The 14,294-nt window shown below is 35.6% G+C and overlaps 2 protein-coding genes across 10 annotated transcripts; one reads left to right on the top strand and one right to left on the bottom strand.

The window, feature by feature from the left end:
* Positions 1-3,173: 3,173 nt before the first annotated feature.
* Positions 3,174-13,666, top strand: LOC139771921 (microprocessor complex subunit DGCR8-like). Of its 8 annotated transcripts, none has more exons than XM_071705121.1 (7): positions 3,174-3,191; positions 4,315-4,761; positions 5,167-5,250; positions 5,329-5,713; positions 5,785-6,053; positions 6,184-6,620; positions 6,699-7,942. In XM_071705121.1, exons 2-7 carry the CDS (start codon positions 4,338-4,340, stop codon positions 7,029-7,031), a joined length of 1,932 nt encoding a protein of 643 aa, XP_071561222.1. In that variant the 5' UTR covers positions 3,174-3,191; positions 4,315-4,337; the 3' UTR covers positions 7,032-7,942. The 8 variants fall into 8 exon arrangements, with proteins under 8 accessions (XP_071561222.1, XP_071561220.1, XP_071561223.1 ...); XM_071705119.1 differs by having other exon boundaries at positions 3,174-3,293; XM_071705122.1 differs by lacking the exon at positions 3,174-3,191 and adding an exon at positions 13,529-13,666 and having other exon boundaries at positions 3,199-4,761; positions 6,699-6,966.
* LOC139771923 (RILP-like protein homolog) lies at positions 9,282-12,625 on the bottom strand. Of its 2 annotated transcripts, none has more exons than XM_071705126.1 (6): positions 11,781-12,625; positions 11,544-11,664; positions 11,252-11,379; positions 10,718-11,088; positions 10,536-10,634; positions 9,282-10,477 (listed from the first exon to the last, which is right to left on the bottom strand). In XM_071705126.1, exons 1-6 carry the CDS (start codon positions 12,090-12,092, stop codon positions 10,354-10,356), a joined length of 1,155 nt encoding a protein of 384 aa, XP_071561227.1. In that variant the 5' UTR covers positions 12,093-12,625; the 3' UTR covers positions 9,282-10,353. The 2 variants fall into 2 exon arrangements, with proteins under 2 accessions (XP_071561227.1, XP_071561226.1); XM_071705125.1 differs by having other exon boundaries at positions 11,520-11,664; positions 11,781-12,624.
* Positions 13,667-14,294: the final 628 nt, after the last annotated feature.

The following is a 14,294-nucleotide window of genomic DNA, read 5'->3' as shown; positions in this document are numbered from 1 at the left end:
ATACTTTTCATGGTGTAAATGATTTTTTAGACCCTTTTTCTTTAGTTTGTAGCTGTATAAGCAAAAAATTTTGATTTTTGGAATAGTCTTAGTTTTTCGCTGTTTTCAGGCCTTAGAATTTATTTGAGACGATTTTTATCATATGCATCTTGTTGTGGACGAAATTTGCAACAAAAAAGGACCCTTGTATTTTTTTCGTACGACGAACGCTGATTTTTTTATTGACGCGCAAAGTTATCTAATATTGCGCACAGGTCGGATAACGCTTGTTTTACACTAAAATAATTATTTTTTATTATAATTTACGTAATTTTTCGCATTATTATTGAACCATATTTCAAAGCCGTTTTCAACACATTCTCTCATTTTTACTTATTTATTAACAAATTGTTTATTTAAAAATTATTATAAACAATTAGAAAAACATGTTATATTCGTTGTACTCATCGTCTCATTTCAACTCGAAAAATGTTTTTTAAAAAATTTATTCATATTAAAACATTTATTCAAACATACAGTGCATCTTTTGACTATTTATAAATGTTGTAAATAATATAAATAAATTTTTTAAAAACATTTTTCGAGTTGATATGAGACGACGAGTACAACGAATATAACATGTTTTTTTAATTATTTATAATAATTTTTAAATAAACATATTTGTTAATAAATAAGTAAAAATGAGAGAATGTGTTGAAAACGGCTTTGAAATATGATTCAATAATAATGCGAAAAATTACGTAAATTTTAATAAAAAATAATTATTTTAGTGTACAACAAGCGTATCCGACCTGTGCGCAATATTAGATAACTTTGCGCGTCAATAAAAAATCAGCGTTCGTCGTACGAAAAAAATACAAGGGTCCTTTTTTGTTGCAAATTCGTCCACAACAAGATGCATATGATAAAAATCATCTCAAATAAATTCTAAGGCCTGAAAACAGCGAAAAACTAAGACTATTCCAAAAAATCAAAATTTTTTGCTTACATAGCTACAAACTAAAAAAAAGGGTCTAAAAAATCATTTATACCATGAAAAGTATTCTTTGTAGTTCTCAGATGATGTGTGATTTTTTTGGGATTTTTAATTCCATTTTAAATGACGGAAAAAAATCACCGGCGCAACATAAAAAAACGATAAAATCGAGGGTTTTTGGGATCCGAGTCTCGGACTTTGACGGCGCGTGCAAGCTAAACGACTGACTTGACGATAAATGTTGTTCAGATCATTATTGTAGATAATTTTACGCTCTACAAAAAAGGTATGTATAGTTAGTTACCCTATCTTGCTTAGTTTTCGAGATATTTGAGAAAAAATAAAAAAAATCGCGTTTTTTGTTGATAATATTGTTAATAACTTTGTAATGCGCATGCGCATTGCGAAGCAAAATAAATCTCACTTACAGCACCTTAAATCAAAGCGATTCATGGTGGTTACAACTTGTGAAGATTAATTGGAAGGTAACCCCCCTAATTAGTCTAATATGACTGGCCTATGATATAATTATCTATTTTCCGGAAAAAATATTTACAAAAATAAATTTTTATAAAATTTTAAATAATTTCTTTTTTTCTAATTAGTTTTAGCTTATCGAAATAAAACTCCGAATAAATGAGGAAAAACTATTATTTTATGCAGATAAAAGATGATACTTACCCCAAGGTTGCTCCGCCGGGGCCCGATGTCTCTCTCAGACCTCCTCCTCCTCTCAGGACGTCAGGCTTCCTCCTCTCATCGCGCACAGGACACTCGCGAGAAACACTCGCGGATAATAAACTACAATCGCGCGCGGACTAATTTCATTAAAAGTCTTTCTCGCGCGATACTGTACGGCACTCCCGTTTAAAAAAGTCCTTTAGTCCGATTATACTTGAACGGCACTCCCGAAGCAAACGCGACGAACCGGCTGCGGTTCGTTATTCAATTAAATCGGCGGACGAGGGTACGTTAGCTTCCCGTCTTGAATTTTTATCCAAGCAGAACAAGAGTTTTGCTTGGGTAAAATCCTCGTACTGGGTACTGGGCCTTCCCACCTCGCCAAGGTCGTACCCATGGGAAGGAAGTACTTTACTCTGTAGTAATATAAAACAGGTAACATAGATTGATTAAACAAAACCACAATTAAGATTGAATATCGTATGCACATTACGCCGCGGTATCGAGCACGTAAATCTCGCGAAGGTAAGTACTATTAATGCATGCTTTGCACGATAAGGAGTCGCGATTATACGCGGCACGAAATACACGAGTCACAAAAATAAGAAATATTCACGAACGAGCGTTGTATCGTTGTATCACAGCGTGCTATTTACTTGAATCATTTACTTGAATCACGATACGATTTCACGTTGTCACTCGGCCCTCTTTCCGCTCTTCGAAAAGAATCGGGGATAATCGCACGACAATTCCGGCACAGCAACAGCACGTTCAAAGCACGACACGATTCGAGATATGCCGCGTAAATGAATGCCACGCACATTCGATGGTCCAGCGACATATGGCGGCCCGGGCCGGGAACGAGCGATTATCGCCCGCGAATATCACGACGAAACTACAAATCACTCACGACACGTCACGACTCGCATTGCCGTACGAGGTACCTTCGCCTCGACGCCCTCGACATCTCCGTCTCGAGCGAGCGACACATTAATTCATTCACGACACTTGATACACACTTGATGCAAATTATTGAGCGCCTCGTCGATTATTCCCGCGAAACGAGGAGCAGGAATGCCAATCGCACGAACGAGCGCGCGTTCCGAATCAGCACCCACGGCACGGAGCACAAACACTTGACACCTGTTCGAAATTTATCGGGAGAATGACTGATTGTGAGTAATATCCGCAGGTGAGGGTACTCCGAGCGTCGGCAAAACAAGTATCAAGGCTGTCTCGCCGATGGAAATGATCGTCCGCGCGCCGACTTTGCACGTACGTTGCTGCGAAATCGGCGGACTCATTCAACGGTCGCGATCGCGGTATTGCGACTGCACAAGGCCGAGGCCGAGGTGCCGACTGCCGAGTGCCGCGTGCCGCGTGCCTCGCCGACGCGCGGCGGCGGGCGGCGAGAGCGGCCGAACGTGATTCGGACATTCGGCCGGATTCGAAGGCTCCCGGCGGCATAGACAGACACAGGAGAAATCCAGGGAATGTCGCGCCTCTCGGAATGGCAGCTCTGCTTAATTCACAAGTTACTCGACCTAACCTAAATAGTTCTTTTCCGCTGTTTTCCGCCTGTCCTCATTGTGCCCCTTGCATGATCTCTTCGATTATTTTTCGTAATGTATAAACGGTAATAGTCGTAAAAAGCAACTTGTACAAACGCGCGTAGATCGTAATTCCATGTAAAACGTGGAAGCGAATAAAATTTAGTAGTGGGTAACCAGCGTACGTTTAAATGCGTCGTATTCTCTGACAAGGTGTCCCACGAAGGGAGTAGGCCCTCCTTTTCGAATAGGAAATTAAATGTAACACGATTGCGTTTGTATAGTATTTTTACAGGCCAAATTTATTGTATTTTACAGGCCGGTTGCGTTGGTTAGATCAATATTCGTATCGTGTTAGTAATAGGTGGTTAGGGGACTTAACAAGTATGGCTTATGGCTAACAGTTATTACATCACACAAGTCTCTACGTTACATGTCTGTTTAAAGTCTGTTTTGAATTGACACGTATTTGGTAAACGTAATTGTCAAGCGTGCGTTTGTCTGCCAGGTCGAAGATCAGGTATATAGTCATGTATAGCTAGCATATCGTCGCAGAACTCCAGCTAGTAACAGCCTCAATCTCTCAATGTTGTTCCTGTCTAGATCTGGAGTTTAAATAATGCGATGGAATTCTCTCAGCCATCTACAAAATCCGATAAAGTAACAGCTCGCTTGTACAGTATACTCTCATGGATACGTAATAGGCCCCAGACTGCTAACACTAATGCAAATGTCCAATTTTTATTGCCATTTGTGGTTTCAAATTGATTGGACTTTGGCTCCATTGGTGAAAGTGGTGTGGCCATACAACGCGCTTAATACATATTAATCCACGGATTGTTTTGTATGGACCTTGGATTTCAGTTTACTGGATATTGTTTGTTATTGTTGGTTGTTTACTGTTAATTTGCATTTGCACACAAAATGCAATGATTACTATATTGTACATATACAATGTGCATATAGGATAAGAGGTCAATACTATAAGTTTTGTCTAGTGAACGAGTAGATAGAAGATCACGGGATAGGAGTATTCTGCTGTTATTTGTATAATCTTACTGATTTTGTCGGCTAAAGCATCTGAGCTTCTTGTTCGCATTTTTATAGTATTTTAACAGATACACAACGCGATGGAAGTTAACGTAGAACAGGAAGTTATGGAAGTTATGGCCTCAGAAGATGGTGCAAGTAATCAAAATCGGAACATCTTGGATTGCGGAGCGGTTTCCAGTACGCAAGGCGAGAATCAAAATTGGGAAGCATTGTGTGTTACAAAGTCAATGAAATTAGAACACGATACCAAATCAACTGGCACTGACAATAGCCATTGTGATGATACGGACGAAGAAACTGCATGTCTCGATAAAGATACTTTGCACAATGGCTTATGCCAGGAAGATCTGGAACACAATGACGATTTACGGCAATTTGACGTGCTGGACGATCTAGATCGCCATCCAGAACAGAATGATGATTCTGATGACGATTCGGATACAGATGAAAGTATGGACTCTGATGTGCCAGATGAAGAAATTGAAGCGATGCTAGAAGAAGGTATGTTATGTTTTCGCAAATTTAAAAGTTTTGATGCCAAGGGTAACTACAATTGTTACGACGAGAAAGCAGTTCTAAAGAATTTTCGCTTATTCTTGCGAAAAGTCTGCTGTACGTTTCACATATTGATACAACAATATATTTACCTGCATGTTGCTTTTAATTATCTATACGAATCGTCACGCAGAATTTCAAATCTTATTAACCATTTTTACATTTAAAAAGATTTTTATAAAAACTACAATTTACTACATTTATTAACTATATTCTTAAGACTAGATTAAATAATTTCTGCAGCAAATAAGAAACCAAGTAAGGTTATTTGATTATTTGGTTTCTCATCTTTTAGTATAATTCACAAAGATTTTAAATTCGCTTATTTTAGTTAAGTTTTATGTACGTTAGGTTTACCAGAAGAATTTAAAGGAAAGAGAAAAGATAAAAAGGATCGCTTGCCCTATGAGGAGAAGGAGAAACTCGTTTTAGATGGTACATTAATATATTAACTATCATATAGAGCTGTGTAATTATCTTTTATTTATGTTACTTTTATTGTTCTTCTTTTAGAAATTGGACATAATCATTTTGATGTTTTACCTGAAGGATGGGTACAAGTGACGCACAACAGTGGAATGCCATTATACCTTCATAAACAGAGTAGAGTTTGTACATTAGCAAAGCCATATTTTCTCGGTCCAGGAAGTGTTAGAAAGCACGAAGTTCCTGTAAGCGCCATTCCTTGCCTTCAGTACAAAAAAGCATTAACGGAAGAGGAAGAGGAACGAAAGAAGAAAATGGAACGTGCACCAAACACTGAAGCTTGCAGTCTTCCCAGCGCAAAGATTGAAACCATACAAGAGAATCGTGCAGCGCATTCATTAGATAGCGAGCAATTAAGAAGTTATTGTCAGTCTTTGTTCCGTTTCAAATCTATTAAAGTAATGAGATTTCAGTAAGTATGAAAAATAAAATGATTATGTCGTCGGGAAATTTATTTTACGTTAATCGACCCTTCTGTTATAGATCTTGGTCAGCGCGTCGGAAATTTACGAAAATTAAAAAACATCGTAAACAACTTGAGCGTCCAACTTTACCGGATGGTACAAAACTGATAACTTTCCCAGTCAGTAGTTCTAGTGGAAGTGGCAGTTGGAATATTGCGGACGATAATGGACAGAGACCTGCAAAACATTGGATAATGAATCCATCGGGCAAAAGTTATGTTTGTATTCTTCATGAATATGTACAACACGCGTTAAAGAAACAGCCAACGTATAAATTTAAAGAATTAGGTAATCGTATTATTTAATATATTATTTGATAATGCACAAAACGTGATGCATATTTGGTATCCAATTTGCAATTGCGTCAAGTTTACCTTTATTGGTTATTAAAATGGAATTTTAATACATTTAATTATAGAAAACGCAGCGACGCCATATTCCGCGGTAGTTTGTATTAATGATATGGAATATGGAAACGGATTCGGCAGTAGTAAAAAACAAGCAAAGGCTAATGCAGCCCGGAAAACTCTTGAAATTTTGATTCCTCAAATGAAAGATAAAATTTCTGGTGAGAACGGCGGAGATAATGGATCGAATAATGACAGTCGTACGATAAAAGCATCTAGAGGAAATTCCGATGCTGATCTTTCGTTCTTCGACGAAATATCAATCAATGATCCGCGTGTGGCAGAATTTTGTGCAAAAACCACAGAACCTTCCCCACATGCTATTTTAATAACTTGTATTCAAAGAAATTATGGTTTAGGAGATATGCAGATTAATTATTCGGTAAATACGTTGAAACATCAACGAAACGAATTTACAATGAAGGTTGGAAAACATGAAGCTACTGTTGTACGTATAAGCTATTTCCTATTTAGAGAATTGTTAATTTTAGACGGTAAGAAATTAATCTTAGTTAAATAATTACAGGTTTGTCGTAATAAGAAAGACGGTAAACAACGAGCAGCACAAGCAATACTACAGTTAATACATCCACATATACAGTCGTGGGGTTCCTTGCTGCGTCTTTATGGGTCGCGAAGTGTGAAGTCTTTTAAGGAAAAGAAACAATTGGAACAAGAGATCACCCTTTTGCAGGGTAAAGCCGCCGTTAATCAGCCAAATCATGCTATTTTAGGTAAACTTAGACAAGAGATGCGAAGATTAGCTGAACAACGCGAAGCAATACAACCTATTGGTAAGTTTGTACCACCAGATTTACCAACAGGATCTGCAGCCAATCTCAATAATGTAGATTTATAAAAAAAATTAGACACAATTTATACATGTGTTTAGATTAATTATTTATATAAGAACAAATATTAGATAAATAATATTATACGATATAATGCCTTTTAGAAATTACTTTTTCGTTAGTTATGCAAACTATCATGATTTTCATATAAGTATTTTTACACTGTATTAAAATATAAAATACTATTAACTATTTTTAAGTTGACACATTAAGTTGAAACATTTCTTAAATTGCCTCAATCAAAATTGACATCTTAAACATAAGTAACGCTAGATGTTTAATATCTATTTTTCTATAATGGAATCCTATTCTGAAATTGTCTACACATATATATACACACACACACAAACTAATCTTTTATTCTGGAATTTTCTTTCAAATTATTTTTATTCTAATGGCACGTGTAAAAAGTGAAAATAATTACATTTCTATCTTTCATTCGTTTTTTTTACACTAATGTGGCAATGATAGCAAAATGTGAGAAATGGGAAAGTAGCATAAGAGAAGAATTCTAATTTACAAGGGAACAGAATAGAAAAGTTTTATTGTATCACAAATAATTATAATATATAAATATTAGACATGATTATATATTCGGAAACACATTTAAAATAAATATTAACGATACCTGTACGACCTAATATGTATACAATATTAATGGACATTCATATTCTGTTCCGTGAAAAAATGACCTCAATGTTCGATTTTCCATTGTAACGAGTGTTAAATTATTTTCATGAAATTTGAATTAAGTATTGTACTTTAGACAGATCATATAATAATTTGTTCATGTGTACGAATGTAATATAAACGTAAATACTATTGTATATTGGTTGTAAAAAAAAAACAGTTTTTATATTTAGCTTAAAACATAATGTAGATACGGATATAAACTTAATAAAATCATTGTAGATTATAATTCTATTTTATTAACAACCAGCTGAACATTAAAAGATTAAAACATGTCTATAATTAAAGCACTTATTTGAATTAAATTTTGTCCAACTAAAATATAATTTTATATGAGCAAATTATTATTATTAAGTTGTATGTAATACATTTTTCCAAAAAGGTATTGTTTATTCTTTTACAATTCTCTAGGTTTTTAATACCTACTTACAATATATCATGGACAACATTGTAATTCTTGTGTCACATTCATGTTATTCTTTTTATTTCTGGTTTTACATCTAAGATTATTTCAAAATCATATATGGTACTACATTGAATATGTATGGAAAGGGATAAACTTATCTGCATATTTATATATTTGTTATATAAAGATATTCAACAATTCTAAATTATCGCATTGGTCAATGAAAATTTATTTATACAGCCATGGAAGCAACAAATATATGCAAATGCCCTAATCTCATTTATTTCAAGATCAACACTTTTATTCTCCAAAAAATTTAATTTGTTGCTGCCTTGGCTATTTTTTGCTAGTATAAAAATCTAAAAATGTATATACTAATATAAACGAACCTTTTCCTCTTGCTGTATATAGGATTAAAATAAAGTCATTATATAATATTAATTTACATTTAAAAGATATATTCACAAAACATTTTTGAGAATATATTGTCTGATATAAAGTGGATAAAACACTGATATGCACATGTTACTCCATTACATTATAAAATATTTTCAACAAAACTAGAATATCTTTCTTTCTTTTAAATATTTAACGTCTCGGATTTAACAAAATGAATCAAAAATGTTTTATTTACTATGAGCACATAGCTATATATAATCTCACCATAGCTGTAAGAATTATGCTCGCTACATTTTGTTCATTACAATTCGTACTCTAATTCATTCTATACATTTCAAGTCGTCTCTTGTTTTACTACTAGGGAACTTTACTAAATCGTTTGAGTTGATAAGTAATACTGAAATAGGCACTACACATAACACAGTTATATTGCATTTATGAACAGCTAAGTTTAATACATAACATAGCTTGCAACGAATCCTCTGTGATGGAAACTTTTTAGCATTTGCTAAGTTGTATAATTTTCTTGTTGTACGAGTATGTGTATCATTGCAGAGAAAACTTTTTTGATTACTTATTAACTTTAATTTAGATAATCTTATAAAATAACAACATATCCACTTTGCTATGACATGTTTTTAGGTATTTAGATGTATAGATATTGATAACTTTTTATTTATATCGTCATATATCTATATATCCGAGAAAGAATATTTTTATACGAACATATTACACGTTGAAATAAATATACAGCTAAATCAACTTGTGTTTTATGAGTATATTTACAATTGCAACATGGAAAGAAAAATATTCTCATTTATTTTTACATTAACACATGGCACAGATTGTGAAATATATTAATTCAATATAGTGTCCGCAAATAATTGTAAATGAGATAAAAGAATTGAATGTAGATATGTTATTGCTTACGACAATGTACAAAAGATAAAAAATAAGATACAAATTCAAATGTAACGTACTTTAATCACATCATAAATGCATTTTGACACAATAAACATACGAAATATGTTAAAAAGTTAATAAATAAGATATAAAAGCTTATTGTGGTTTTCTCAATGTAGAATTTACTCGAATAATTGCGTTTAATTGTAAAGTTAGATAGAATAGGTTAGTTTATTTATAGATAATCAATAGAATAAAGGAAATTATCGAAAGATAAGATATAAATCTCTTTGAGAGCAAATAATAGTCGGATACTTTGGTATCTGCGTATACATATATAGAAAGAATGAGACCTGTTTCACATTAGACACAATTAGAACCTCATCAATGCATTTAAAACTACACGCACCTAGTAGTCTTGAAAAAAACGAATGTTTTTTTCTAATTGTATCGCTATCTTTTTCTTACGTGCATTACGAATAACGAATATTCTATATACCTATTAATTTCAATTCAACATCTAAAGGGAATAAATGGAAAAAATGAGAAGTGATTATGTGATATACTAAGGTCGTGCAGCTAAATACACATTGTCCTTTTTTACATCTAAAGTATATACATGCACACAAGTCTCTTCCTTTATATTATAGGTTTATAAGTTTATACAAATCTAGTGTTTCCTATTCACTCATTGCATGCATATCTATCTACTATGAACCAGGTCTCAATAATAATATCACTAAACTATCTTTCTTACAGGAATTAATATCTACGACGTTAAAATTGTCTATGTAAAATCGTTTTGTATATCGAGCAGTCAGAGAATGTGGTTATGTAAATAAAAAGTCTAGTCCTAAGCGACGTCGTCCTTGGCTGTCGTCATCGACAAGTCCTAATTACTTAAAATTATCCAACGTATTTTTAAAAAAGCATTATATAGACGTATCACAGGTACTGCTACCAGATAGGGCCATCTTTGAAAGACTAGAAAGACTTCGTCTGGGACTGCTACCTCCGAGAAAGCTGCTGCTGGACTCGGAGAATATTTTTCGGAAGCTATAAAATTAACGCACTTTAGATATATGTCACGAAGAAATGAAAAGAATAAACGTACAATTTACGAATTCCAGATTCAGACGACTTTTTCCATGGTGCATCATCAGGTTCATAAGGAAGCGGTCCTTGCACAGGTGCATCTTTGTCATCTTCAAGACTGAAACAACACAGAAGTGACACGAATATATATATGTATTTTATATAGCATAGAATATAAATTTCTATTATTCAATAACATACATTTCAGGTTTTGGTCGGTACAACTCTAATTCGTCTTCGAGATCCGAGACTCTTGCCTTCAATTCATTTCGCTCATGCAAGATTTCTTTTAGCTCGGCAGTCGTAAATCTGGGTCTATCAGGATCGTCGAGATCATAAATTGCTTTGTTCGTCAAATCAGGACAGCCCTGCAATTTACTCAAATCCTCATTTTCTTTCCTAGCCATTCCGAGCCGTCCCCGAAGATTTATAAGTTCCCGATTCTGATCTTGCAGTTGAGCTAAAAAGTCGGCTCTTTCTTCTACTAGACCTCGGGCTTGCATTTGCGCTTGTCGTTGTTTACGTTTTAATTCCCGTCCCAGTACAGTAAGCTTCTCCACTTGTGCGCTCAACTATATAACACATTGCATTATTTATTATGTGCAGCTTATAACAAAATTTGTCATGTTAAAACATAATCTTAATGCAAAATCTTCTTTAAATATCTAATAATACTTTATATCTATTATGAAAAATCACCGAATTGCGTATATACACATAAATATATCAATTTACATTTTCAATCTCTGCAGTTTTTTGCGACAATTCTCGATCTCTAGCACGAATCTGATCTCGTTGTTTATCTATCATGGACCTTAAGTGTTGCAGAACTGCTACGTCAACCTCCTGACTAGCTGTGATAGCTAAAAATTAATGCAAACGGTTATTTCATTTATTAATTAATTTGTACATTGTTCCGTCAAACGTATATTTGTACGTTTAACAAAACCTTTTAATGATTACTCGATTACTGGATTAGTAACAGGTTAATTGGTGTTAGTACTTGTTTGTTTACTGCTGTACTGACTGTCGCTACGTGATTCTTGCAGAGCTTCAGCTAATCGTCTGTTTTCTTCTTGTAATCTGGTAACCATGGCTACTAAGTCACGGGATTCTTGTCTCCAGTGTTCTTCGATTTGCTCCAGTTCCTAAAAGAATCAAATCAAACTTGACAATATGTAATACTGTGCTATCAAATATAATGATGAATTACAAATCGCATCGAGATCATCGTTACGATGCCGATGTGACGTATAAGCTAAACCTTTTCAAATCGTTGCCTATCCTCAGCCTTCCCAATCTTGTCGCTCTCAAGCTGAGAGATCTTGGCACTCAGCTCCTGTACCATGGTATTTTCGCGCTCGTTCTTGGTGGCGAGATTCTCGAGTAGCTCTAAAGCGTTTATCACCTTTGGCATCAGATTGGTAACCGACTCCACCCCAAACAGATCTATGAGCTTCTCGCATTCCTTCCCTATCTCCGATGCGATGTCGTACACGTCCACCACCGACACGTCAGACGCGACAGAATATTCTTCCATTTTGCAAGTTGCGTTACCTCTCAGACAAAAAGGCATGAATACAACTTTTTGCCGCAGCACGCTCTACGCATAGATCTGGTCGCAGCGCTACGAGAAGGTGGTCTCACAGAGACGTTTCGCCGTCTAGGATTACGCGATTACGCCTTTCTACGGATTCGGGGATCCGAGCGTTTCTACAAATCTACACCCTTGTGCGATCTCCGGCGACTCCGGCAGGGAATCGTGTGTCACATACAGGACACGAAATTACAGATAATATAATCACAGCCAAACTGCATGGAGTATCCTCGAGTATCTCGGGGGGGAAAAGAGGACTCCTCCTGGTACGTACGTTGCAAGTGTACGTGCCTGTAGGTTTGCGATAAATAAATCGCGTGACTTAGGTGTGGCGTTAATTGTCAATACGACAGAGCCGGTGTTCGTGCGTCGACGGACGTTCACATTAACGCACTTGACGTTTCCAGATCGTATTCCAGCCCGGGAAGTGCAACGGACCCCGGTGATGTCATAGCAGCTCCATCAAAACGTCATGTTTAAATTCCGGTCGCACACACGGAGAAGTCACGGCGGAGCAGATGATTGAGATTATTCACAGCGTGTGTGTGTGTGTGTGTGTGAGTGTGCGTGCGCGATTCATCGAGCCTACAGCCTACAGCGCTGCGAGCTGCGAGGAAAACGCCTTCTCTCGGAGCACCACGAAACGTTGGAAACGAATTGTTTTTCCTATCGACGTTCTCGTAATAATTTGTGTATCTATATCGCGAAATTTTGGAAAATTTATATTTTTTTACGTACACGCCGTACACCCGCACACAGGTATAATAGCGAGAGAAGCTGACGTTTTTTTATTTTGACAACAGGTGCTCATCTTCGTTGCTATATACACAAAAGAATATGATATATTATGATCGATTAATCGTGCGATACGCGAAAAGATAACACTCGACACTTAGGGATTTTACAAGAATCTTTTACGCATCAGCTCCTCTATTTTTGTTCCAATTGTAAGACGAGAATCGATATCTTTATTTATTTCATATAATCCAGGAACTTATATATCCTCGTCGATATACGCATGAACGAAAGATAACGATCGTTCGGATGATCGCGCAATAAATAAAAGATAACGTGACACATCTTGAGAGACTTTAAAAGATGTTTTACGTCAGACTTTTATTTTAATAATGTAGAGGGTATTTATACGCGGTTCTTAATTTTAATGATTATAGATTCGTCGAGGTTGGCCTCGACGTTTCAAATGGGAAAATATTAGGACGGCTAAAAATTTAGAGGCGCTCCGCGTCGACGTGTTGCATAAAAATACTCAATTGAAACGTCCAGGCCCAGGAAAAAGGATATATAAAACTCATAACGGTATCATGAAAGACTAGTTATCGTGATTTTATTCATCGCTTAAAAATCACTTTAATGCCACTTCGACCTCATCATGACTTTCTTTTTGTTCTGCTTAGGAAGGTGGTAACCATAGAAGTACCTATTGTTGGATCGTTAGACGTATCCGGATAATTATGCGAGTAAAGAGATCGTGAGATCATCTAAGAAGCCTCAGGGAGAAGTGATATATCAATCATGAGCGAGCGAGAAGACATCGCGATTTCGATAATTCGAATGGAGAAGCTTTTGTCGGCCGTCACAAAAAAGATAGAGAAATCGGTATAATTTAACGTTGTAAAATTTGTATCCCGATTAAACAAATACATCGTATTTTTCCAAGAAATTATTAATTTTCTTCGGCGCGTCTTTTTCATTTGGAAAAGTATTCTATTTTAGACATTTTCTCCGGTCAACCAATCGACATGTTCGAAAAAGAGTTGCATATCAGTATCAGCCTGATAACGAGCTACCTTCGCGCTGAAAATCGCCACGTTGCGTTCGTAGAATTACATTTGGTTTCAAAATTATCCCCACTGTAACAATTGAACGTTGAATGTTAATTGTGATCCTGTGTGTTCGAGTCATCCTCTTTCTTATTGTTATTTAATAGATTGAAAAACTTGGCGTCCACGATTCGCAGTTGCTTCGAGAGATCATTGATCTCATTGGACTTCTCAAACAATTCGTGATATCCCGCATGAAGAGAACTCCTGAAGTAGAATGCACGCACGCTATCAATTTGCACGATTGCCGGACGAAAGTAGCGGAAACTTTGGCGGAACTTGAAGGTAAACTGAATAAAAAAATTCTTTTGTTGTAAAAGAATACGCATTATTTCGGACG

This window comes from Temnothorax nylanderi, unplaced genomic scaffold (genome assembly GCF_030848795.1).
Source record: "Temnothorax nylanderi isolate EJ_2023f unplaced genomic scaffold, tnyl_v1.0 TNYL_tig0045_pilon, whole genome shotgun sequence".
Lineage (NCBI taxonomy): Eukaryota > Metazoa > Arthropoda > Insecta > Hymenoptera > Formicidae > Temnothorax > Temnothorax nylanderi.
The sequence above is the reverse complement of the archived record's forward strand: the minus strand, read 5'-3'. Positions and strand labels throughout refer to the sequence as shown.